The following is a 23,688-nucleotide window of genomic DNA, read 5'->3' as shown; positions in this document are numbered from 1 at the left end:
TTCACGAGAAAGGTTAATTAGCAAAAGGGTTTGAAAAGCAAGTCGTCGCTTAAGGACTAAAAGGCTAATAATAGATAATTTCCCCTTGAAATTCAATTCTCACGTCATTTTATATGAGAACTAACATATGAAACAAAGTAAGTTCCAATTAGACGTTGGTTATTTAGGCTAAAAATAATAATCTTTTAAGAAAGTGCTGTATTTTAGTAAAGAAAACGCGTTGAGGAGTCACCTATCATCCGATGGTTGAGTAGTAATGGATATTATTTATTGTATGACCCAACAAAGTCGTGTAACCCCTCTACTTTTTTCTCCTTCATTTTTTGTAATTTTGTATATAGAAATAGAACACGTACATTTTGAAACAATTGTGGTGAGTATATATAAAAATCATTCATGAGAATCAAACCAAACAAATTGACATTTCAACGACGCGTCTGTTACTACTACTACTATACATATAAATTTGTCGGTATCGTGACTATTTAACACTATTTAAAATCAAGTCTTTGTAATTTCTTTGTTTTTCGAATCTTTTGAAAATTAAAAAAATCACGTTTCTGTTAGAAAAAAAAAAGACTGTGCCGAAAATCATAAATACACAAAACTAAACCGAAGTGTTATTGTAAATTGGGAAGCCAAAACCGATCGTAAGTAATATTTTAAACCAAAATTGAACCGAACCAAAGTCAAACGTTCCTTTCCTTTGTTCACACATTCCAAATCTTTTGAAACTTTTTTCTTTGATTATTATTATTGGACGAATCAATACAACAAAACACTCCCATTACTATGGGTGTGAATGGTATCTCCGGTTGGAGCATACATATCCATCTGCACACTAGACCGTCCGGTTTTAAGTGTAGACAAGAGACCGCAGCGGTTCAACTCTATTTATAAAGAAAAACAGTCTGGTCCGCTATGATTTTGTTTCTGTTTTTTGTAGACCACACCACTACGAACTATACATGATGAATGATAAATAAAAAACGGTTTAATCCGCAGATGGATTTGTCCACTCCAACCGCTACAACCATTAACACCCTATATAAAAAAAATAAAAATAAAAATAAATTACGACTGCATTAGTTGAAGAATTAAATTATATATACATGAAACGCATTAAATCTCATGAACTGAAAAAAATAAAATAAATCAGTAACATCAAATTTTCTCATAATTTTTTAAAAAAGAGAAGAAGAGAAAAAAAGCTTTTATTGTTTTTCACCCAAAGATCTCTCCATTGAACTTTGCTTCATCTTTCTTCAATCACAGTTTCTGGATTCCACCATTTCTCATTCCTGTTTCCTTCTTTGTAACTTACAATCTCGATTCGATCCATTGAAACATAATAACTCTCTGAAGATCTCAAAAAAGTAGATAGATCGATTGATCGAAGCTGACCTTAATCCGAAACTTCCATTTTTTTGTTTTCTCAAATTCGTGGTTTGTTGTATTAGGGTTTTGAATCGATCGAGATCGGTTTTGGTTTAATTCTCAAATTTTTTTTTAGAAGGGAGATGAAGATAGCGGCCAATGGCCGGTTTTTCACAATCGGATTAGTAGCGTCATGGTACTCGTCGAACATCGGAGTTTTATTGCTGAACAAGTACTTGTTAAGCAACTATGGATTCAAGTATCCAATATTCCTAACCATGTGTCACATGACGGCTTGTTCTCTTCTCAGCTACGTCGCTATCGCTTGGATGAAGATGGTTCCTATGCAAACGATCCGATCCCGTGTTCAGTTCCTTAAGATCGCCGCGCTTAGTCTCGTTTTCTGTGTGTCGGTGGTTTTTGGTAACATCTCTCTTAGGTTTCTTCCTGTTTCGTTTAACCAGGCGATCGGTGCTACGACGCCGTTTTTCACCGCCGTGTTTGCTTATCTGATTACGTTTAAGAGAGAAGCTTGGTTGACTTACTTCACTCTCCTCCCTGTTGTTACTGGTGTTGTCATTGCCAGTGGGGTAATTTTTAAAAAAAAATCTCTTCTTTTGCTTATGGCTTATGATGGTTTGTTAGATTGATTGGTTCTGATGCAATTCGAAAGCTTATGATGAATCTGAGGTGAAATGTGTTGTTATTGGTAGCTTTAGGGAGATTGAAGTAGAGGCACACGAATGAGAGGATTAGGAATAGAGAAGATTATGAGCTGAATCTGGTTTATTCAAATTCTCATCTTTGGATTGTTGATAGAAATAGCAACTTTTTATACTTGTATTTCACTTTTTCAAAACCTTTCGGATTGCTCTGAGCTCGAAGCTGCAGAGCTTTGTTAACTTACTATATCTTACTCACTTTTTTTTCATGATAACAAGTTTTAATTAGTATAAAGGTTGTTCTTTTGATGTGTGCAGAGTATGCTTCTTCTTGGATCTTTTTTTTTTCATTTGATTTATAGCATCTTTTTCTATTTTGACTTTACTCTTAAATCTGATTTTGCTCATTTTTTAAATGTATCATCAGAGTGAACCAAGTTTCCATCTGTTCGGATTCATTATGTGCATTGCGGCCACAGCTGCAAGAGCACTTAAATCGGTTCTTCAAGGAATTTTGCTTTCTTCTGAAGGGTAAGAGATTTTTATAGCATCGTTCGCTGTTTTATCAGCTAAATTTCTATCTTGCGGAAGTTTGTATTGTTTTAAGAGTGTTGCTGAAAATGTTTTACTGAAAATTTGTTTGAAGGGAGAAGCTAAACTCCATGAACCTTCTACTTTACATGGCTCCCATAGCTGTTGTGTTCCTTCTTCCTGCTACCCTTATCATGGAAAAAAATGTTGTTGGCATTACAATCGCACTTGCAAGAGATGATTTTAGAATTGTTTGGTATCTGCTATTCAATTCGGCCCTCGCTTATTTTGTGAACTTGACCAATTTCTTAGTCACGAAACACACCAGCGCTCTGACTCTTCAGGTAATAACACATCTCTTCTTTCTATACATTAACTCCATCATCTAAAATCCATTGACCACTTATCATAAGTTATATTTTTCTTTGATATATAGGTGCTAGGAAACGCCAAAGGTGCAGTAGCAGTGGTGGTTTCTATCCTTATATTCAGAAATCCTGTCTCAGTGACTGGAATGTTAGGCTACTCACTCACGGTCTGTGGAGTTATTCTCTACAGCGAAGCTAAGAAACGAAGCAAATGAGAGAAACATTCATTCTATTTGTTCAGTCCCTCAGGTAAACAAATACAGGCAAGTTTCTTTTGCTGTGAACAGAAAACCTTACACAACATCTTTGGTTGGTTCAAAAGCAAAGGATGTGTAAAGCAATACCCAAAGGATCAGATCAGAGTACCAAAAGCAATCATTTAGAGGACTTCCACAAATAAGTGTTTTTTTTTTCCTTCTTTTCCTTTCCTTTTTTGTTCTCGGATTCTCTTTACTGCTTTCGTCGTAGGTTGTTGAGTAACTTCGATTTAGCTTTTTTTTTTTGTTGTCGATTCTTTATATCTAGTTTTGTTATATCAACATTTACAACACTGATTAATTAATGAAAAAAAGACAAAGCTTTTTTTTTCTTCCACCTGTTTTTAGTTCCCACTTCTCTCTGTGAATCCAACTTATGTTATGCAGTTACACTGGATTATGCTCATGAAACAGAGTGAGAGGTTGGATTCGTATTGTTTTCCATAGATTCTTGAATCACAGCCCACAGGTTCCAGGTTGGGTTGTTAAGCTGTTTTACTGCTACAGATTTTTCAAGGTGAGAACTGAGAAGCAAAGTAAGGGTTCCAGAGCTTTGATTCTCTCATAACTCGGATTTAAAAATTATTTGTCAAAAGTGTATTACTAGTACTATGATACAAAAAACAAAATATTTAATAATTAAGTTGTGGTTGTAAGTTGTAACGTCTAAAAATGTATAAATCAATTTTTAAATGGTGATATTTACAAAGGTACACTATTTCTAGCAGAGTCAGTTAAATGCCAATAAAAATCATATAAATTGATTTAGACTCAATTTTCATTTAAACCAAAATCAAGTCTAACTTGAAACAATATATTATTTTCATGTTTCATTCACCAAATCTTTTGTTACATACCAAAAAAAAAAATTCGTAGTAGAGATAATGAAAAAGATGAGCCAAATTGTATCCCATATTGTTTTTAGTTTCCTATGTCTTTTCCTTTAGACCATTAGATTTATTATTGTATGAGTAGTAATAAAAGACACATTTTAGTCTTAAGCAAAAATATAGACAATAGCTAAGTTTAGAAAAACATAGGTCTTTTTTTACTATAAAAAAATTAAAATTTCGTGCGTAAACTTATTTATATATCTATTTTTAAAAAAAAACTGCGCCTAAGTGTACTTAATATATAAACAACTCATTGTAACTAAATTACTAAAATTCTATACTTTGACTATCTTCTTAATTAACACTTAACAAAAAAACACAATAGTCTTTAGTAGAATTGAAGAGAATGTGTCTTTTTTTGCAACAAATTGAAACCTGTCAACATAATAATAAAGTTACCAATAAATGAAGTGAACTGGTTTCAGCTGTTATAAAATGGGTCCCTAATCCCTTACTAATCTCAGAAACACATAAAACCAAAGAGAAAAATTTGCTGTCTGTCTGGCTTTTTCAGCCACACAGTAGCAAATCAGAATCTCTCTTTGTATAAATTTCTGGTAAACACTTTGCTGTCTTGTTTTAATCGTTAAATAAAATTGTGTTGTTCTTCTCCGTTACGTTACCGTCTATGATAGCTCATCCATGATGCAAAATTTTCCTGACAAACGTGGATGCTTACTTTGTATTGATTTGGTTACGGTTTAAAAATGTGTTTTTGACAACCGGTAAAATCCTACGGGATTCTAACCAATCATGTATTTTTGCTATATGTTATATTTATTTCCCGCGATTTTAACGTTGTTACCGGTCAAAACTTGTTTTGATATATTGTTTTTTTTTGGAAATAACGTATGTTTTGTAATTTTTTTTTTGGTGTTGTCTTTACTTATCTAACAAAGAACTATGACGCGGAGAATCTGGTGGCAACCTGAACACCACAGACACTTTGTGGAGTTATGCGTCGAGCACAAGGCTCATCTACCTCGAATGCAACATATACTGAAACCTTTTCAGCAAAGCACGGGCACGAGGTTCACCATACTCCAGCTTAAGGATCATTGGGGTACAATGCTCAAGAATTGGAAGATATGGTCAAGACTTGTTCAATGCAGTGATATGAAATGGGATCCTCAGACGAAAGCGTTTGGTGCCAGTGATCAAGACTGGACCAACTATTTACAGGTACTTAATGTTTCTGTGTTGATTTTGATTGAAGGCTATATATGTAATAAAAATTGATTGGGTTTGTCACAGGTGAATCCTGAGGCTAAACCGTATCGGTGGAAGTGGCCTCCATTGTTCCTCGAGAAACTAGAGATTATCTTTAAGGCAGTTAACGTAGATGATGAAGGTACTTCACGTAGCAGAAAAAGGAAGAGAAGTTGCAAGCATCCTGATAAAGAAAATGATACTGGAGATGAAGCTACGCTAAGCGCGTCTAACATCTGGCCTCGTCGGTGTGTATGGACTTTGTCCTCACATGAACTTTTTGTCGAGTTGTGTTTCCAAGAGTCATCAAAAGGAAACAGACCAAACAGAGGTAACAAATACTATCGAAAGGAAACTTGGAATATGATGGCTGAGGCGATCAATCGGGAAACAGGATCAAGCTACACACGAGCGCAGCTCAAGAACCGCTGGGTTGTTACAAAGGAAGAGTGGAGGTTGTGGTGTAAAGCTGTTGGCAATTCCATCATGAAGTGGGATGACAATACATGCAAGTTTGGAGCAACTCACGAGGACTGGGAAAACTTCTTGAAGGTTAACAAAACGTTACTCTTAACTTTTATATCAATTGGTGAATTCGAAACTTGGGAATAACCCTGGACCTTATGTTGTTAAATTTATAGGTTAATCGTAAAGCTGCAAAATTCAGATGGAGAAATATCCCTCACGCTGAAAAACTAGCAACCATCTTCAGACATATCAAACCCGGGAATGCTCAACCCCATACTTATCGCAGGACAGTGATCGATCATCATTCTGAAGCACCACCGTTACATGAACCAGCTCCATCAACAGCAGTCTACATAAACGAGCCAGTCACAGGAGGAAGTGACCACGCTTCCTGGGCCTCATACCATCGTTTTTGAAGCTCTAATTATATGGCTAGTTACTGAATCATATAGCTTTATCTCTTTAACATTTATAAGAAGCCCGAAAATAGTCTCATAAGAAGCCCAATGTTATTTGAAATAAATACAATATATATCATTTTCTTTATTTCGACGAAAAAAAATTATTTTCTTTATTTAAATACATAACATAATAAAATATTATCTCACATGTAAATTTCATTTGTGTCCTAATCAAAGATGAATTGTCATTAGGGGAAAATAACATTTTAGTTGTTTGTGCGGCAGAATGAAAGATGAACTAGGTTATGACCCCCACGTACGTGTGGGGTTAATTTCAAAACTAAATTTGTAATTAGATTTGCAATATATATTAATGTATATATAGAATATTTTTGCAAACCTAATTTTAGTAGGATTGGACCTTCGAATAACCCGTATATTACCCGATCAAGTTTGGTTAAACGGGTTTAGAAAAATAGAACCTATTAGGTATTTTTTTATATATAGGTTCGGTTTAGTTTGATTACTATTGGCTTCGGGTCGGTGCAGGTTACAAATTTGAGAACCGATTAGTACACCGAGTACCCAAAAATAATGACTTGATATAGCATTTATATTATAACTTTTGTTTTGAAAAAAAAACATAAAAGTGTATGTAAAAAAGATATAAATAATTAAAACATGTTTGATACAAATATTTCGGAGTGGATGTAATTCATGTTTCATCTTGTACCTGAATTCTAGTTGTATAGAGAATGCATTTCCAATAGTGAAGATTCTCGATATATGACATTTCCGATATTAGACAAAAAAAAATATTCTCGATTGGAAACGAGATGGAACGAATACAAAAATTACCAAAATACCATTTGGGACAAACACAAATATAGTTCATAGTATATTTCTTTATTATATAATAAAACAATATTACAAAATTAGTTGAATTTTTTATTCTTATTATTTTATGTTTGGTTCATCTATATTGCATTACGTTTCTTAGTTTTTAAAATTTTAATATTGTAAAACACACTTTAATGCTTTTAAAAAAAAACATGTTACATATAAGATTGTAAACGTCGATATAATTCAAAAATAAAATAATATTTTTGAGGAAAATAAATAGATAAATTAGCTAAAAATAAAATATTATGGTTTGATATGATAATTATTTATAATACGTTCAAAAGGTATATCATTATATATATGTAGGTGAGAGTTTATGTTGCTTTTAATTATAAATAGTAAGGATCACAAAGTTTCTTTTGGTTGCTTTGTGGTTATTTTCAGTTTTGGGAATTCTTGATCACAAATATTTCGGAGTGGATGTAATTATTTGATTTGTTTATTAAAAGATAATTAATAAACTAATTTACAAACACAGTAACCACCATCAACATTATGCACACAAAAAAGGGTAGAAATTTTTTCTTATGAGAATTCTGTGTTTTTGTAAATATTATTTGTAGACAAAAAATCTTAAATTAATTTTAATATTATTTTTAAGAAACAGTTGAAAACTTTATAACATAAAAACAGAAAAATTGAATAATAATAAGAAGGCGGAATATATAAGTCAAATTTCATTTTTGATGTCTCAGAATTCATTACAAATTTTAAGTAAAGTAAAGAAAAAAATGAAATGTCAATCTAAAACTAAAATAATTCCAAATGGCTCTTACCAATTTAATTTTTAGTCCCTCATGTTTTTTTTTAATGTAAACCCCTAATTAAACAAAGTTCACAAAAGATAAATAGTTTTGATCATTCTAATTTTAAAATTAGAATTTTGCACCCTTCTAAGATCTCTTGCTTTCAAAGTATACCGAGAACTTTCATGAACCAGATCGAAATCATCCTCCGGTTTGCAAGCAATTTGTTAGAAAATATATAATTTAACGTTTGAAATTTGTTCTAAATCTTTTCCGCTTAGGAACATGTAAATACTATAGTAATAGAGATCCATAATATAAACCTATACAACTCAACTAATTACAGTGTCTCAGACTCTTGAAAATGAAAAAAAAAAAAATCAGTACATTATAGTTTCTCCGTCTATTGCTTTGTACACTTTTCCTTGATAGGTTTACTCCATTCTCAAGGAGAATGTATGACATGCTTCAAAATCCTTCCTTTCAATTCACCTAATAGACAACATGTAACAATATAATCATGGAGCATAAAAATAATACACTATTATAGTTAATGTATATATGTACTAACATACAAAAAACAAAAAAAAAATCAAAAAGAATGATAAGAGAAAATCGATTAGAAATATTTGATCCTTTAACCTGCACCATTATTTTAAAAGTTTTACAATCTTGACTTTTATATTTCACATGTTTCTGAAGAGTTCCAAATCTGAAACACTTAAAACCAATATGAAAAATAAAAGTTAGAAAATTCAAAAACTCAAAACTTTGATGCTCGAAAACATTTTTGTGAATGAATGAAATGAAAGAGTTTGATACGTCTTATATAGTGATTAGATTAGTTAGGGTTTCCTAACACAATTTTTTTAATATATTAACACAAAAAGATATTCGTCATTATTTTAGATTTCGTTAATTTAAGTTTGGTATATAGATTTTAGGAAAAGAAAAGAAAATCATAATTTAAATATATTTATTATTTCTGTAAATATCTAAATATATATAACTAAATTAAATATGTTTACATATATAAGTTTAAATTTAATTGCCCGATTTTGATAGTAACAAATTTAATTTTTATAAATTTGAATTTTAAATTAGTTGTTTGTAATTGGATAGTTTCATTTAAATGCATTAAAAAGTTTGAGTGATTTTATGGATTAAATATGCTTGTAGTTAGTATTATTATTTTACCCACGCTGGGTAGGATCCGAATCCTTTCAAACCGGATAGCATAGGATCCGCGTATTTTTTATTTAACCCGACTACAAACGAACTGGGTTACTTGAGGATCCGCGAGTTTTTTAGTTTTTATTTTGATCAAACTACCATTTTCTCTGTTTTTTTTATCTAACTTGAATGACATTACATTTAATAATAGAGAACTTTATGACTATATAAAGTAATTTAATAGAGAACTTTAAGAACTAATAAATGTGTAAAAAACTATTAAACATAAAGTTCTCTATTAGTCATAAAATATTTCTCTTTTAATAGTCAAGTTCTCTATATAGTGTAGAAAACTACCATTTTCTCTGTTTTTGTTTGTATACGCATTTATAATTAATTCTTTCAATCAAATTATACATGATCCGAATACAAATATTCCGGGTCAATCCGAGATCCGCGCGTTTTCAAGACTTAATCTAATGACATTACATGTAATATTCTCTAACTCTATGTCTACTTAATTAAAAATATTTCCCTTTTAATAGTATAGATATATAGTAAATATATACTAAGGTTTTCATATTTTTTTTTCTGTTTTTTCCATATGTATTAAGATGAATAAATTAACATAGTTTTTTTGGTTAAGAAAATTAAAAAATATAAAATAAAATATAATATTCAAAAATTAAATTAGATTTCTATAAATATCTCAAAATCTAGAACCATGTATGTTATATATATACAATTTCAAATTTAATAATTTGCTTTTATGGTAACAACTTTAAACCATTTCCAAAAATATCGGGTAATTTTAATTTTATAATTAATTTAGTAATTATTATTTCCATAAATATTAAATTTTCGAATAACAGTTTTTGTTTACCATATATTGTTTATTTTATATTTTTAATTATATAAGCAATTGGCAACATGGATACTCCCTCCGTTTCATAATATAAGATGTTTTAGAGGTTTTTCTCCGTTTCATAATATTAAGGTGACTTTCTGAATTGTTATTTTAGGTTTGATGTGTTTGGTTGTGTCTGACGTCTAGTTTGGTGTTTAACTGTTTATATAGTAGTAGTGGAGTTGTTTTTTTTGCAATATTATATTAATCTATTTAATCAATTAACGATTTTCAGTTAATGTTTACCAAAGCAATAAGATTATGTTCCAAATTATTTTGATTTGAGATGTTATTATAGAGGATCTTTAGGGATTTCATTTGATAGAGTCCGACTTTGTTAGTTTTGGAAATGAGTTAGTTTCGGGTGTGAAATATTTGTTGATTTAGGTTTTTAATATAATGATTGATGATTGATATTTATTCGATTTTAAAAATGGATAGTTTCTAAAAACCATATTGTTTGGAAGAACAAATTTTTGGGGGTTTAAATGTACATAATTAGAATATTTTTTCTTCCTATTTATTATTTGAATTTCCTTACATGTTTCGGCGGAAGAGTATGTTTGGAGACGGTTGTAATATTCCACGATCCGAATAAAGTAAAACCGGATCCGCCTGTTTTGACCCCTTTAGATTACTTGTTTGCCCTCGATATAGTTTATTCTTTGTCTTTCTTTTCTTTTCTCTTGAGGGCATTGAATGAATTTTTTTTGTTTTTTTGTTTGGTTTTTGCTTTTGTACTCCCCAATTAATAGTATTAATTGTCATTTTTTACCACAAACTTAAAACATGTTCAACATAATAAAATAAAAAAAATTCCAATAAAGAGAACCAGCTCTAACCGGGATAAAATTGGGTTTTTTTTTTTTTTTTTTTTTTCCAACAAATGCGATCCTTACTTTGTAGACGCCTAGTAATCCCAGACAAACAAAGCACCCGTCTCGAGCGGCACACACAAACGCCAAAATCAGATTATCGAAAAAAAAAAAAATAGCGATCTGACTCTGTTCAGCCACTCTGTACCAAATCAGAGCCGCTCCCGTCGCTCTAAATCTAATTTCCGGTAAACGTTTTGCTATTCCTTCGCTATTTCGTTATATTATTTTGTTCCTTCTCCGATCACAAGAGCTGTACCCAATCTCGCGTTCGATTTCTCCGTTTTCTAATCGTCTTTTTTTCTTTTATGTTAAGAGGGTTATGATAGAACACTCGATCTTAGTATAAAGAGCTGAAACCCTAAATCACATAAATGATCGATCTGGGTTTTAACTTAAAGTTTTGTTCTTAGATTCAGCCATTATGTAAATTTCCCTGACAAATGTGGATAGATGTTGTTACTGGCTAACGGTGTTACCATTATGATCTTGTTATGCAAAGAACTTACATTTTTTTTCTGTTGTTGTTCTTGTCTTTGCCTATGTAATGATGTAGTGAAGAGTTATGAAAGCCGCGTGGGAACCCGAGTACCACAGAGTATTTGTGGACTTATGCGTGGAGCAAAAGATGTTAGGGAACCAACCTGGAACACAGCATATATTGAAACCTTTCCAGCAAAGGACTGGGGCGAGGTTCACTAGAAAACAGCTTAAGAATCATTGGGATACAATGATCAAGCAGTGGAAGATATGGTGTAGTCTTGTTCAATGCAGTGATATGAAATGGGATCCGGTTACAAACATGTTTGGTGCCAGTGATGAAGACTGGTCCAACTATTTACAGGTACAAAACAATGGTCTTATGTTCTGTCTTGATTTTGGTGGTTTCTTGATAAGTCTTTGATTTGAATTTGTCACAGGTGAATCCTGAGGCTGGGCAGTATCGGTTGAATCCTCCATTGTTCCTCAAGAAACTAGAGGTAATCTTTGAAGATAGTAACTTTGATGATGAAGTTACTCCAGGTTGGAAAAGGAAGCGAGTATGCAAGCATCGTGATGAAGAATATGATACTGGAGATGAAGAAGAAGAAGAAGAAGAAGATACGCAAAGCGCGTCTAATTTCACGAGTCCTCAGTCAAAAGGATATTGGTCACCGTCCTCACATGAGCTGTTCGTTGATTTGTTGTTCCAAGAGGCTTTAAAAGGAAACAGACCTGACTCACATTATCCAAAAGAAACTTGGAAAATGATGCTTGAGACTATCAATCAGAATACAGGTAAAAGCTTCACAAGACCACAGCTTAAAAACCACTGGGATTGTACTAGGAAAGGTTGGAAGATTTGGTGTCAAGTGATTGGCGATCCCATGATGAAATGGGATGCAGATACCAGAACATTTGGTGCTACTGATGAAGACTGGAAAAGCTACTTAAAGGTAAATCATAGAGCTGCAGTATTCAGACGGAAACATATTCTTCACGCAGATAAACTAGCAACCATCTTCAAAGGACTTATAGAACCTGGAAAAGCATATTTTCGTCATTATCGTAGGAGAGTGGGTGATAACCATCATAATCTTGAATCACCGCAGCTACATGACCCAACTCCATTATCAACACTCTACACAAACGAGCCAGTCACAGGGAGTGAAGACAGAGCTGATAATGATGATGATGATGATGATGATGATGATGAGCCTACTCTGCAAGACGTGAGATTTGATGGTGTTGGTTTTGCAGAGTCTCGGTTACACGATGTTGAAATTGTAACTCCGGGTTCTCACAGGTTTAGTACCGAGCTGTTGGAGAAGATTCCAGTGAATGCTTCGGTCAAGAAGTACGAGTATACCATTGGGGAATGCATTGAGTGTTTGGACAACATGGAAGAGGTTGAGCAAGGTAGTGATCTTTACATGTTTGCCTTGGATTTGTTTCCGACAAAAGAGTACAGAGAGATCTTCTTACATTTGAAGAACTCAAGTTTGAGAATGTCTTGGCTGCTTAGACGTCAATCTGGTGGCCTTACCATTACTTCCTAAGATCCTATTCTCCCAAAACTTCTGATTATGTTTATCTATCAAGAAAACAGTTTACTATATATATATATTCTATGTTGGGTTCAAGTTTATTATATGTTTATGTGTTGGGAGTAACTTAGAACTCTGTTTTCATTAGTGTGAGATGTTAAATTATAATCTTCGTTTTCAAATCATTAGCCTATTATACCTTATGAGATTAAGAGTAATCAGAATAAGTTGACAATAATCTTCCACTCTAGGTGGATTATAATCTAAGCAAAGAGAGTGATCGTGGACGAACGGTATTGTAAGATAAACTTTAGCTTCCTTCAAAGATTTTATGACAGTTGGAAATATTATAAGAATCAGTTGTCGTCTCTAGTGACTAGTGCCACTACTGAAAGCTACTTTCTAATTGTTAAAACTCTAAACCCTCTAGTAAATTGTGTGTCGGAAGAAGTGTCTCTATTGCAGATGAGAAGTTAACTTCAAACCATTTGTATCCTATCGTCTATGTAACTGTCTTTTCTTTACGTAGGTTTTAAGGAAAAAGAAAACAATAATGGAAACAAAGAAAAAGACTAGAAAACCAAATCACTGATCTACACAGCCTTCATTTATAGCTTCGTAGATTCGTCGTCACAAGTTCAGTTCCAAGCAGAGATAAGTAAGAGAGAAATGGCTAAATCTTGTGCTAGAATTCTTCTTCTACTTGTCTTTATCTCTCTGCAATATCTAGCTGACGCAAACATTCGTCGCTACCGATTCAATGTAAGTGTTACAGATTTTGAAAATTTTCTTGAACCACAAGTAACCATGATCTTCTCCTTTATGAGACAGGTAGTGATGAAAAATATGACCAAGCTCTGTTCAACGAAACCTATAGTTACTATTAATGGGAAGTTCCCAGGACCAGCTCTTTATGCGAGAGAAGACGATAATGTGATCGTAAACCTAATCAACAATGTCAACTACAATATCACTATCCACTGGTAATAACAACTCAAAAAGAGTGAGTGACTCTCAATGAATCCAAGCTGTGCACGAATCTTATAAATCTTGACTGATCTGCTAGGTTTTCCACAGGCATGGTGTGAAACAGCTGAGGACAGGATGGTCTGATGGACCAGCCTATATAACACAATGTCCGGTCCAACCGGGAGGAACTTTTGTCTACAATTTCACGCTCACGGGCCAACGAGGAACGCTTCTATGGCACGCCCATATCTCGTGGCTTAGAGCGACGGTTCATGGTGCTATTGTCATTCTTCCAAAACGCGGTGTACTTTACCCGTTCCCTCGGCCTCATACCGAGAGAATCATCGTTTTCGGTGAGGTTTTTGAAGCTCTAGGTAGCTAGTTAGTAGTTACTATATCATATCATTCATCTCTTTAAGGTGTGTTTAATGAGATAGATTTTTATAGGTGAATGGTGGAACTCCGACGTTGAAGCTGTGATTAGTCAATCAACACAATCCGGTTTGCCACCAAATATCTCAGATGCTCACACCATTAACGGACTTATCGGTCAAGTCCCTAGTTGCAAGTCTCGTGGTATGAAGTACTTGACATCAGGCTATTCGGTTTAGTTATTCTTTTGATATATTCGGTATAGATTTTGTTGAACCAAATTAAAACCAAAATTTGTTTGCTTCAATTTGGTGTGGAAATTATTGCAGTTTCGTGCAAAAAAAATTGCTAACTTATTATTTTTCGCTATATTGTGGGAATTTTTTGGTTTCATTTTGTATGATTTTTAGATAATAATAACAAACTTGCAAATAAAAAATTAATTTTTAGTTATATGAGTACTCTCGATTTATTTTAATATATACCAGTTGGTTTAAGTGATCTTGATTTCGGTGATTTCGATCATGGCTATATTTTCAGTTCTTGTCTTGCGATCGTAGGTTACACTTTAAATGTCGAAACCGGGAAGAAATATCTCTTAAGGATCATCAACGCTGCAGTCAACGACGAACTTTTTTTCAAGATCACAGGACACAACTTAACCGTCGTTGAAGTCGATGCATCCTACACTAAACCGTTTGACACCGAAACGCTTTTCTTAGGTCCGGGCCAAACAACAAACGCAATCTTGACCGCTAATCATCCCCAAGGCAACTTCTTAATGACCATTTCTCCCTTTATGGATACCGTTGTCCCTGTTAATAACGTTACCGCAACCGCTTTTTTGCGGTATAAAGACACACGGACACAAGTCTTGAAAAGTTCCAAGATCCCACCAGTAAACGCTACAAGCATTGCCCTAGGCTTCTCGGACTCTCTAAGAAGCCTAAACTCGCAAGATTATCCAACCAACGTTCCGTTAAAGGTTGATCACTCGCTGTTCTTTGCGATAGGAGTTGGCGTGAACCCGTGTGCCACGTGTATTAACGGAACCAAAACCATTGCGGACATCAACAATGTTAGCTTTGTGATGCCAACAGTGGCTATGCTTCAAGCACATTATTTCAATAAAAGTGAAGGCGTTTTCACCGATGATTTTCCGGGAAAACCCTCGACGCCGTTTAATTACACGGGCGGTTTGAGTAATCTTCGGACAGAGAACGGAACAAAAGTCTATAGACTTGAGTTTAACGCAACGGTACAAGTTATAATCCAAGGGACGAGTGTTATAGCACCAGAGAGTCATCCTACGCATCTCCATGGATCAAATTTCTTCGTTATTGGTAAAGGATTGGGGAACTTCGATCCGTTAAAGGATCCTAAGAAGTTTAATCTTGTTGATCCGGTTGAGAGGAACACTGTTAGCGTCCCTACCGCAGGATGGACAGCGATTCGGTTTATAGCAGACAATCCAGGTTACAAATCTTTCACCGTATCTCTTAACATTATTTTTTTTTTACTCTGAAAATAGTGACTAAGATTTGAGTTGGATTTGATTAGGTGTTTGGTTCTTTCATTGTCACTTGGAAGTGCACACTTCTTGGGGACTAAAAATGGCGTTTCTCGTGGAAGACGGCAATGGTTCTAACGAAAAACTTCCGCCGCCTCCAAGTGATCTTCCCATATGTTAAATTGATTCTATTTCTATCTATTGAACTTTGATAAATGTTGAGAAGGAAAAAAAAAAGAGTGAATAGTTTGGTTACTTGTGATTCAAGAAAGAGTTAATGGCTTGAAAAGTTACAAGATCACTTCCTCAGGTCTTTTACAGTTTTTTTTTTGTTTTCTTTGTTCTTGTTCATTATTTTCCAAAATTAGATTCCCCATCACCCAAAATTCGCTGAAATCAAATTCGATTATCCTTTTTTTTTTTTTTTTTGATCAAACATATGTTATCATTCCATTAGCATAGAAAGTAAGATACAAGGTAGAAAATGTTTTTAGGATACAACATAGAGGGAACTTGCCCAAAGCATAAAACAACAAGGAAGCAGATAAAGATAGGGACAATCGATAGCAAGAGTTTGAGAGCTATGGACCACAATCGATGTGTACTCCTTGAACAGGTCAAAGGAGAAAAGGGTGGCCATTGTCTTGATTTTGAGACTATTTGGCGATGGAAAATTCAAAGCTGACTGATTCACCGGAGTGAGGAAGGCTACTCTAGGTAGAGCTTTGATGAGAGGTCGAGCAAGGATGGAACTCTGAGGGCCGATCGCTACTAAAGTAGTTGCAGGTCCAAAGTTGAGTGAGAAGAGCTTAAAGAGTTTGTGGTAACCACTGCTCCATGGAATAGAGGTCATAATGCCACTGGTCTTCAAGTTTCTATGATGGGGCTTCATAAAGTAGATGATGTGCGGTTTTGAGATCTTTGCAGTCAGGCGAGGTGTAGATAGGAGGCTGGTGAAGGCTCGGTAACCCCAACTCTGTAGAAGTGGGATCATAATGCCAAGTTTCACCAAACTGTCTCCATCAGTGAGAACTTCCCTAGGAGATCCGATAAACACGGTTTTCAAAAGGCTCTTATACTAGTCTAGTAGCAATGGTGACTTAGGGATCAGAAGCAGTCTTCGAACTAGTGATACAACTAAGCAAACCAAGCGTTTACTAGGGTGGGATAGAGTGGATTTTAAATCAAACCTGGATTCACACTGCACTCGACACAATAGGTACTCAAGCAAATTATAAGAAACCAATATGCTGCTATCGAGGGATCCTTGTCTTGACCAAGCAGAACACATCAGTACTAAACAATTTGAACTTGGTATGAAAATGATATAAGCGGGTGTGAGTAGGTTCCAGTGCAGGGATGAGTCATAGTCTAGACAAGGAAGACTATTTACCAGGGTTCCGGGATAAGATTGGGGAGCAAACCTGGGCCAAAGAGAGAACGAGGTTGGAACAGAGCAAGCCGGGGTTTTGGGTTTCTTCGTCAAGATCAACAGTGGCTCCAGTGTCAACACAGAGCTCCCGTCCAACTGCAGCCAAGTAAAACACTTGGAGAGGGGATATACATCCGAGGAACGGCGAGATGTTGAGGCTGACTGTGGAAAAAGCCAGATCGAGAGATAGTCTCCAAAGGTACCAGGGCATTCGGGGGGGGTTGAGAGATGGACTTAGACAGTTGGGTACTCAGACGAGCAACCTTACCAAGAGAAGGAGACGGAGACGGAGGAGAGATGGTGAGTAGAAGAAAGCGATGCAAAACCGGAGTTGAGATCTGGAATCTCAAGAGGTCTCCGGTGAAACCAAAAGAGGACATGAGCGAGATTAACAGACAGAGGAGAAGATGAAGATGACGAAACCAAAGTCCAGCGATGCCGATCGGAGTCGACGCTGCCGGGAGAGGGGACCTCGATGGTTGTGCCAGAGAGAAAACGGCTAGGGCGAACTCTCAGTATACCCTTTCCTCTTTTACTCTATCTAACATTTATTATTCGATTATCCTAATATTGTATGTATATATATCTTCAGAACAAATCAAATCGATATATAGATTGTTCGAATTAAAGAGTCAATGGCTTGAAAAGTTACAAGATCACTTCCTCACGTCCACTGGCTTTTTAATTTATTAATCGAATTACAATCCTCCTGATTACTGATAAAAAAAAATTAAGCAAATGGGGTCTTACTTTTTTGACAAGTGTGTTAGAATTAATTAGTGGAAAAAAGGGAAGTTCTATTTGTAGTTGTGTAAATCTTGGAAACTTGTAATCAAGAAACAAAAATGGAAAGATACGTTGTTTTAATAAAGAAAGGAGACCTTGTTCTTTGTCTAAAGAATCCAACTCAACCAAGTTATAAATTACTTTATACATCATCTTCAGTCCAACTTTATAGATATCGATCGGATTAATAGTATCGAAACACTTCATTACCATTCACGTAAATTCTCCAAGTTTAACATAAAAAGACTTTCTAATAACTTGAAAACAAAAAAATACCATACAATTTGATTATAATTGAAGAGTTACAATCGTATCAACGCGTGTAATTAACTTGATCTAAACCACACTACAACTGTATCAACGTGTAATTAACTTGAGCTAAACTACCAAGTAACAAACAAAGACTAATTAATATAGTCAACACACTGATCTACTGTACCGGAACAAGATTGAATCCTGGGGGTTTGGGAGGTATTATCTTCAACCTCAAAGGTCTATTCTTAAACTGTGGTGGCTTTGGTGGGATAATCTTGACTTTTAGGAACTTCTTCGACTTCAACACCACCACCGACTCTCTCTTATCTCCGGCGCCCGTAACACTCACCTTCTTCTGATCGGAAACATTATGTAGAAACTTATGCTTCAATAGCTCCGAGGCGCTTCCTCTTTCCACAGGATTACTTGCGAAACATGTTTGTAAAAACTGCCTTGCGTCCCAAGGAAGAGACTCTGATACCTCCGGTGCATTCCCATTCAACAAAAGAGGTAAAAGCTTCTTAGAATCTTCCAACGGCCATGGCGGCTCTCCGGTATACATCTCCAACACGATACAACCTAATGACCACAAATCTAGGGCTTCCTCCGCGATCCCGTTTTGAACAGATTCTGGCGACATGTAGCGAGACGTTCCCAAATACGGAGAATCATATTCCCAAAACTCGGAGTCTTGTCCAACTTTTGTCGACATTCCAAAATCCGAAATCTTCAATTCGTATGAAACGTTGCACCCACAAGTACGAGGAAACACGAGAATGTTTTCAGGTTTGAGATCGCAATGAACGTAACCGTGACTATGGATAGAGACAAGTCCTTCAAGGATCATATAAGTGAAGTCTCTGATCATTGAATCAGACAATGATCTTGTTTCCATGAAAGTAGTTAAACTTCCACCAGCTGCATACTCCATTGACATCCTGTATACTCTAATTCCGTAATCATTGACACCTCTCAACAGACTTTTCCCGCAAGTTTGCACGATTCTAGGGCAATCTCTGAGTTTAGACAGAATCTGAAACTCTTTAGAGAGCGGTTCGAAGTCTTGTGGGTAGGAGGTTTTCACGGCTTGGTAGTACGGATTCGAGCCGTCGGGGTTGGTGTATCTGACGAGATCGACGGAACCATATGAACCTTTGCCTAAGGGTTTCACAAACTCCATAGACGGCAACATTCTTGACAGCACTGAAACCCTAACTAAATCAGAATTTGGGATTTGTTGAGAAATAAAAGAGATGAAAATTTAAGAATTGTGTGTTGAATTTGAACAATTATGAGAAGGGCTTCGCATTTAATTAGTCGATAGGAAACAAAGGAAACTAACAAAAAGAAAATTGAAAGATCTGCCGTTGATCCCATCATCAATTGGATCTTAACCGTTGGATCAAGCGTTCCTTAAATGCTTCACACCGTTTTGGTCTTCGGATTTAATAAGTCACTTAAAAATTTAGGGGAATAAAGCCCAATGTTAGTAATAAATATTTTCTTTCCCATGGATATAAATATTTTCTTTCCAATTTTTATAACTTACAATAATACTCACACTACACTAAACACTTAGACCATGTACATTGGTGAGAGATTAATTGAGTTTCTCATCCATAAAACTGAGACTCTTTCTTGCATATTTTCTGTTTAAAGAAAACGAAAACAATTTACTAAAACTTTTAAAAACATGAAACAAGTAAAATGGAAAGAGATAGTAGAACAAGACCTACCGACCTACGCATAGATATTAAAACCAATCATCACTTATATGAAGGTTAGAGCTGAACAAGAATCACAGAACAAAAATGGATTTCAATTTACTTTCTACTATAAAGTCAAAACTGAAAGAAGAACCAAAAAAAAAAAAAAAAACTTGAACCTGAAAAATGAATATAAAAAACAAATCGCGTCAGGTAGGGGTCGAACCTACGACCTTCTGCTTAGGAAACAGACGCTCTATCCACTGAGCTACAGACGCTTATTTGCTCATTATCTACTGCATTTGTAATATATCAATATTTAGTAGTTTGTCACCGTGTGAACCATAACAAAAAAGGCGATAGAAGAAATTTGTCGTATTGCGAATATATTAGTTGTAAGTTGTAACAGAAAAAAAAAACAGCAAGAATCCGAGTGGAGTGGTGCCCATTCGCTGTTCACCAATCCAAATACGCCAAATCTTCCCCAAAGAAAAAAAAAACAGCAAAACCTTTTCCTTGTTTCTCTTCAGTGCCCTCAAATTCCAGTGTCTCTCTCTCTCTCTCTCTCTCTCTCTCTCTCTGTATAAGACCCTTCTTTATTCGTCCTTCACAATCTATCTCTCTCTTAACTGGCTCTTCTCATCTCAACTCTCATCATAGCTTCGTTATCCGAGGAGAATACTTAACTAGGCTTTGCTGTTTTTGTCTTCCTTCGACGACCCACTTTTGCAGATTCTCATTGATTCTGTCTTTTTCATATTCGAGAGGGTCGGTTTTATATATGCTTCAAATCTCTCACCCAAATCAGGTTCTTGGTTCCCCTCAGGTATACGATTCTTGATTTTTCTTTCCTTCCCTTTGATTCCTAATATTATTATCATTATATTCTAATTCTATATATATAAAAAGCTTCTATCTTTTCCTAATATATCTCACAAATCAATCCTTCTTCAAGCTTTCTCTTACAAAACAAGAAATATGGACTTTTTTGAGCTGTGTTTGTAGTTGTAACTTATTCTTCTTCTTTTTTTTTTTAGCTATGGAGACTCTGCATCCACTCTCTCACCTACCTATCTCTGACCACCGGTTCGTCGTTGAAGAGATAATGAGCTTACACAGCTCGAGCAGCAGCAGCAGCAACTGGACTAAAGAAGAGAACAAGATGTTCGAACGAGCTCTTGCCATCTACGCTGAAGACTCGCCTGATCGCTGGTTCAAAGTTGCTTCCATGATCCCTGGGAAGACTGTTTTGGATGTCATGAATCAATATAGTAAGCTCGAAGAAGACGTTTCTGATATCGAAGCAGGACGTGTGCCCATTCCTGGTTACCCTGCAGCTTCTTATTCTCCCTTGGCGTTTGACCCTGACACTTGTCGGAAACGGCCTAATGGAGCCAGAGGATCTNGTTGACGTTCAAGTTAGGTAGCAAGTTGAATACATCCTACAGATTTTCATAAAAGCATTTAATTAGATGAATTATCCTTAACAGCAGCCACAGATATTGTGTTATAGTTTCTACTAGCTAACTAAAATTAAGAGATGNAACCGCTCCTTTTCCGATCACAGTGACATCCTCCCGGATTTAGGGTTTACCGACAAGGATAATGCTGAGGACGGAGTCATATTTATGGGTCAGAATCTATCTTCAGAAACCTTCTTTTCTCCATCACCAACTTCCTTCGACGCTGCCTTTAGCTACGCCAGAGCAAATGCCTTCAGTGCCAGAGCTTAAGGTAACATAAAATCCTCATTCCCAAAAGCTCAGCTTTCTAAAGAAGTTGAGTTTTGAAACTGTAATTAGAGGCATACAAGCAAAACCCAAAGCTACATATATGTATTGTGTGGTAGAAAAGTAAGAAACTTGTTTATCATGAATGTGACTCTCTGTATTTCTGTGTTTGTGTCTACTAATTAGATACGTATTAAATATCTTTGTATTTTCTTTTTTTTCCATTCATTATAGTTGTGAAAAAGACTCGTGCTCTATAATAATATATATAACCACAATCTATCTAGCACCACACAAAAATGAGAGACTTGTTAAAAAAGTTATAGCTATAGAATAGCTTTAAACGGTCTCAGTCTCTCAGTGGTTTGAATCAGTGTCATCACTACAAGTTCATTCAGTGATTGATGAATGAAAATAAGATTCCCTTCAATTATTTTATTTTATTTCGACTAAAACAAAATAACGTTTTAACCGGATAAATTTAATTCGAGTAATGTTTTGTTGTTCTTCCAAAAACCTATCTTGAACTTACTGCATGTGGATGAGCCTCATCTACTATTTAGAAGTTATATATAAAGCTTGAAAGTTGAAACTGCTTAATTAATGATATCGTTTACTTCTTTTGTTAGTTGAATAAGTTTAATATTTCCGAATAATAACTAATTTGGGAAAACAAAATTAGATGATATGGGTGAAGATATTGAATGAGTCTGGGTGTTGGTGGAAGGTATGAAAAATTGATTTGTGTATAAAATAGAGGCTGAGTCTGCTTTCCACTTCTGACCAAAAGAATCTCATTCTTGTCATCTATTACACCAACCCCTTTGGCCTTCGCCTTCCCAAATATATAAATATAAACGATTTAGAGTGATTGACAAAAAAAAAAAAGCGATTTAGAGTTTGATACAATGGTGTCATGCGGAATACCAAATAAGTTATAATATTATTGGCAAAAAAATATTGTTGTGTACTTGTAGGCTGTAGCATTAAATTATGAAAAGCTATCTTAAGAAATCCTAAAGAAGAATAACTCAACTTGATCCAATACTAGACTACGTTTGAAAAGAGATCATTTACATTTCATTTTTCTTTCACAAATATTAATCTAATTGTCTCGGATCTATATAAAATTTTATGATTTACTTGACCCAAATTATCATTATTATTTTTCTGATATAAAACTAACTTAAAATGATGTATATGTTGGGGCCATCATTAGAAATGATCAGCATAAGAAACTAAAGGACAGTATAATATAAAGCAATTGATTTACCATAGCTCATATTTTAAGGAAATATCTTCTATTTTTGATGAATCTTGATCATCATGTTGTGATATATGCTATTGCAATTTGCGAGTCCTATTTCGGATTAGAGAAAATAAAGTAGTTTCGTCTTTCTTGCAACTTTATGGCTTTATTTCTTTTGCCACCCTTTTGTTATTTTGTCACTTTCGATCTGGTCGCTTCGATGGGATCTACATGCCTTACACTGATGATGTACCAATATGATAAAACATTCATGTTCTTACGTCATACATGCATTACTTAATATATGCGTGAAGTTATAATTATTCCATGTATTATTATACTGACATATGCCCAAAACGCCTACGTGAGTATATATAACATCATAAAGAACATTGAGCAATATAATAAGTACGAGAACGTCGGGAAGCTTTGCGACCTAAGGCTAATCCTAATTATCGTGAACATATAAAATATATCATCCAACTATTTTAGGTAAACGACAAAACTTATTGTATAATAATCTATAGTTATTGTTTAATTGTAAAGTTTATTTAAAATAAGCACAACACTTATCATGAAAAAATATAAAAATGTTCTTCGAAAGTAGGCTTAAAAGCATATTGCGTAACAAAGCACGTTCTTGATTTCAATCTATTTTTTCCGCTTATCATCATATTCTTTTCACGAAGCTTACGCCACTACTCAACTTTATTTTCCTTTCAAACACTTCTTTATTTTTATTTTGGCGGCCCTTCATTGTTTTAGTTTTCTATTTTCATGACAAAATCTCAATAAAAGTGACAATCTTCTTCTTCCTTTCTTTCTCTATCAATGTGGACACTTTATTCACACTCGTGTACTCATCCGGTGTAAGACGCCTCT

At 34.7% G+C, this 23,688-nt stretch overlaps 6 protein-coding genes and 1 non-coding gene across 8 annotated transcripts; 5 read left to right on the top strand and 2 right to left on the bottom strand.

Annotated features, from left to right (window-relative positions):
* LOC104771988 (probable sugar phosphate/phosphate translocator At3g11320) lies at window positions 1,154-3,527 on the top strand. The gene is made up of 4 exons (XM_010496659.1): window positions 1,154-1,967; window positions 2,467-2,570; window positions 2,686-2,914; window positions 3,007-3,527. The coding sequence occupies exons 1-4, from the start codon at window positions 1,521-1,523 to the stop codon at window positions 3,151-3,153; spliced, it is 927 nt and encodes a 308-aa protein (XP_010494961.1). The 5' UTR covers window positions 1,154-1,520; the 3' UTR covers window positions 3,154-3,527.
* LOC104704349 (L10-interacting MYB domain-containing protein-like) lies at window positions 4,992-6,257 on the top strand. Its single transcript, XM_010420459.2, has 3 exons — window positions 4,992-5,270; window positions 5,343-5,849; window positions 5,939-6,257. The coding sequence occupies exons 1-3, from the start codon at window positions 4,992-4,994 to the stop codon at window positions 6,179-6,181; spliced, it is 1,029 nt and encodes a 342-aa protein (XP_010418761.1). The 3' UTR covers window positions 6,182-6,257.
* LOC104771853 (L10-interacting MYB domain-containing protein-like) lies at window positions 10,806-12,965 on the top strand. Of its 2 annotated transcripts, none has more exons than XM_010496561.2 (3): window positions 10,806-10,958; window positions 11,332-11,614; window positions 11,691-12,965. In XM_010496561.2, exons 2-3 carry the CDS (start codon window positions 11,336-11,338, stop codon window positions 12,807-12,809), a joined length of 1,398 nt encoding a protein of 465 aa, XP_010494863.1. In that variant the 5' UTR covers window positions 10,806-10,958; window positions 11,332-11,335; the 3' UTR covers window positions 12,810-12,965. The 2 variants fall into 2 exon arrangements, with proteins under 2 accessions (XP_010494863.1, XP_010494792.1); XM_010496490.2 differs by having other exon boundaries at window positions 11,327-11,614.
* LOC104771780 (laccase-22-like) lies at window positions 13,419-15,973 on the top strand. The gene is made up of 6 exons (XM_010496393.1): window positions 13,419-13,559; window positions 13,629-13,780; window positions 13,875-14,119; window positions 14,214-14,342; window positions 14,699-15,613; window positions 15,699-15,973. The coding sequence occupies exons 1-6, from the start codon at window positions 13,467-13,469 to the stop codon at window positions 15,827-15,829; spliced, it is 1,665 nt and encodes a 554-aa protein (XP_010494695.1). The 5' UTR covers window positions 13,419-13,466; the 3' UTR covers window positions 15,830-15,973.
* LOC104704340 (mitogen-activated protein kinase kinase kinase YODA-like) lies at window positions 18,297-19,313 on the bottom strand. The gene has a single exon (XM_010420451.1). It carries the CDS (start codon window positions 19,311-19,313, stop codon window positions 18,297-18,299), a length of 1,017 nt encoding a protein of 338 aa, XP_010418753.1.
* TRNAR-CCU lies at window positions 20,033-20,105 on the bottom strand. Its single transcript has one exon. It is a non-coding gene; the product is annotated as a tRNA-Arg (tRNA).
* On the top strand, window positions 20,753-21,238 carry LOC104704331 (protein RADIALIS-like 3). The gene has a single exon (XM_010420442.2). The coding sequence runs from the start codon at window positions 20,867-20,869 to the stop codon at window positions 21,236-21,238; it is 372 nt and encodes a 123-aa protein (XP_010418744.1). The 5' UTR covers window positions 20,753-20,866.

Source organism: Camelina sativa, chromosome 1, assembly GCF_000633955.1.
Source record: "Camelina sativa cultivar DH55 chromosome 1, Cs, whole genome shotgun sequence".
Lineage (NCBI taxonomy): Eukaryota > Viridiplantae > Streptophyta > Magnoliopsida > Brassicales > Brassicaceae > Camelina > Camelina sativa.
The sequence above is the reverse complement of the archived record's forward strand: the minus strand, read 5'-3'. Positions and strand labels throughout refer to the sequence as shown.

Bases quoted from the DNA above. Each gene is read 5' to 3' on its own strand.
- LOC104704349 (XM_010420459.2), top strand. From the start codon at position 4,992: ATGACGCGGAGAATCTGGTGGCAACCTGAACACCACAGACACTTTGTG. The intron at 5,271-5,342 runs GTACTTAATGTT...GGTTTGTCACAG, and splicing joins ACTGGACCAACTATTTACAG to GTGAATCCTGAGGCTAAACC. The intron at 5,850-5,938 runs GTTAACAAAACG...TTAAATTTATAG, and splicing joins ACTGGGAAAACTTCTTGAAG to GTTAATCGTAAAGCTGCAAA.
- LOC104771853 (XM_010496561.2), top strand. From the start codon at position 11,336: ATGAAAGCCGCGTGGGAACCCGAGTACCACAGAGTATTTGTGGACTTA. The intron at 11,615-11,690 runs GTACAAAACAAT...AATTTGTCACAG, and splicing joins ACTGGTCCAACTATTTACAG to GTGAATCCTGAGGCTGGGCA.
- LOC104704340 (XM_010420451.1), bottom strand. From the start codon at position 19,313: ATGTTGCCGTCTATGGAGTTTGTGAAACCCTTAGGCAAAGGTTCATAT.
- LOC104771988 (XM_010496659.1), top strand. From the start codon at position 1,521: ATGAAGATAGCGGCCAATGGCCGGTTTTTCACAATCGGATTAGTAGCG. The intron at 1,968-2,466 runs GTAATTTTTAAA...ATGTATCATCAG, and splicing joins GTGTTGTCATTGCCAGTGGG to AGTGAACCAAGTTTCCATCT. The intron at 2,571-2,685 runs GTAAGAGATTTT...ATTTGTTTGAAG, and splicing joins ATTTTGCTTTCTTCTGAAGG to GGAGAAGCTAAACTCCATGA.
- LOC104771780 (XM_010496393.1), top strand. From the start codon at position 13,467: ATGGCTAAATCTTGTGCTAGAATTCTTCTTCTACTTGTCTTTATCTCT. The intron at 14,120-14,213 runs GTGAGGTTTTTG...AGATTTTTATAG, and splicing joins CGAGAGAATCATCGTTTTCG to GTGAATGGTGGAACTCCGAC. The intron at 15,614-15,698 runs GTTACAAATCTT...GGATTTGATTAG, and splicing joins GTTTATAGCAGACAATCCAG to GTGTTTGGTTCTTTCATTGT.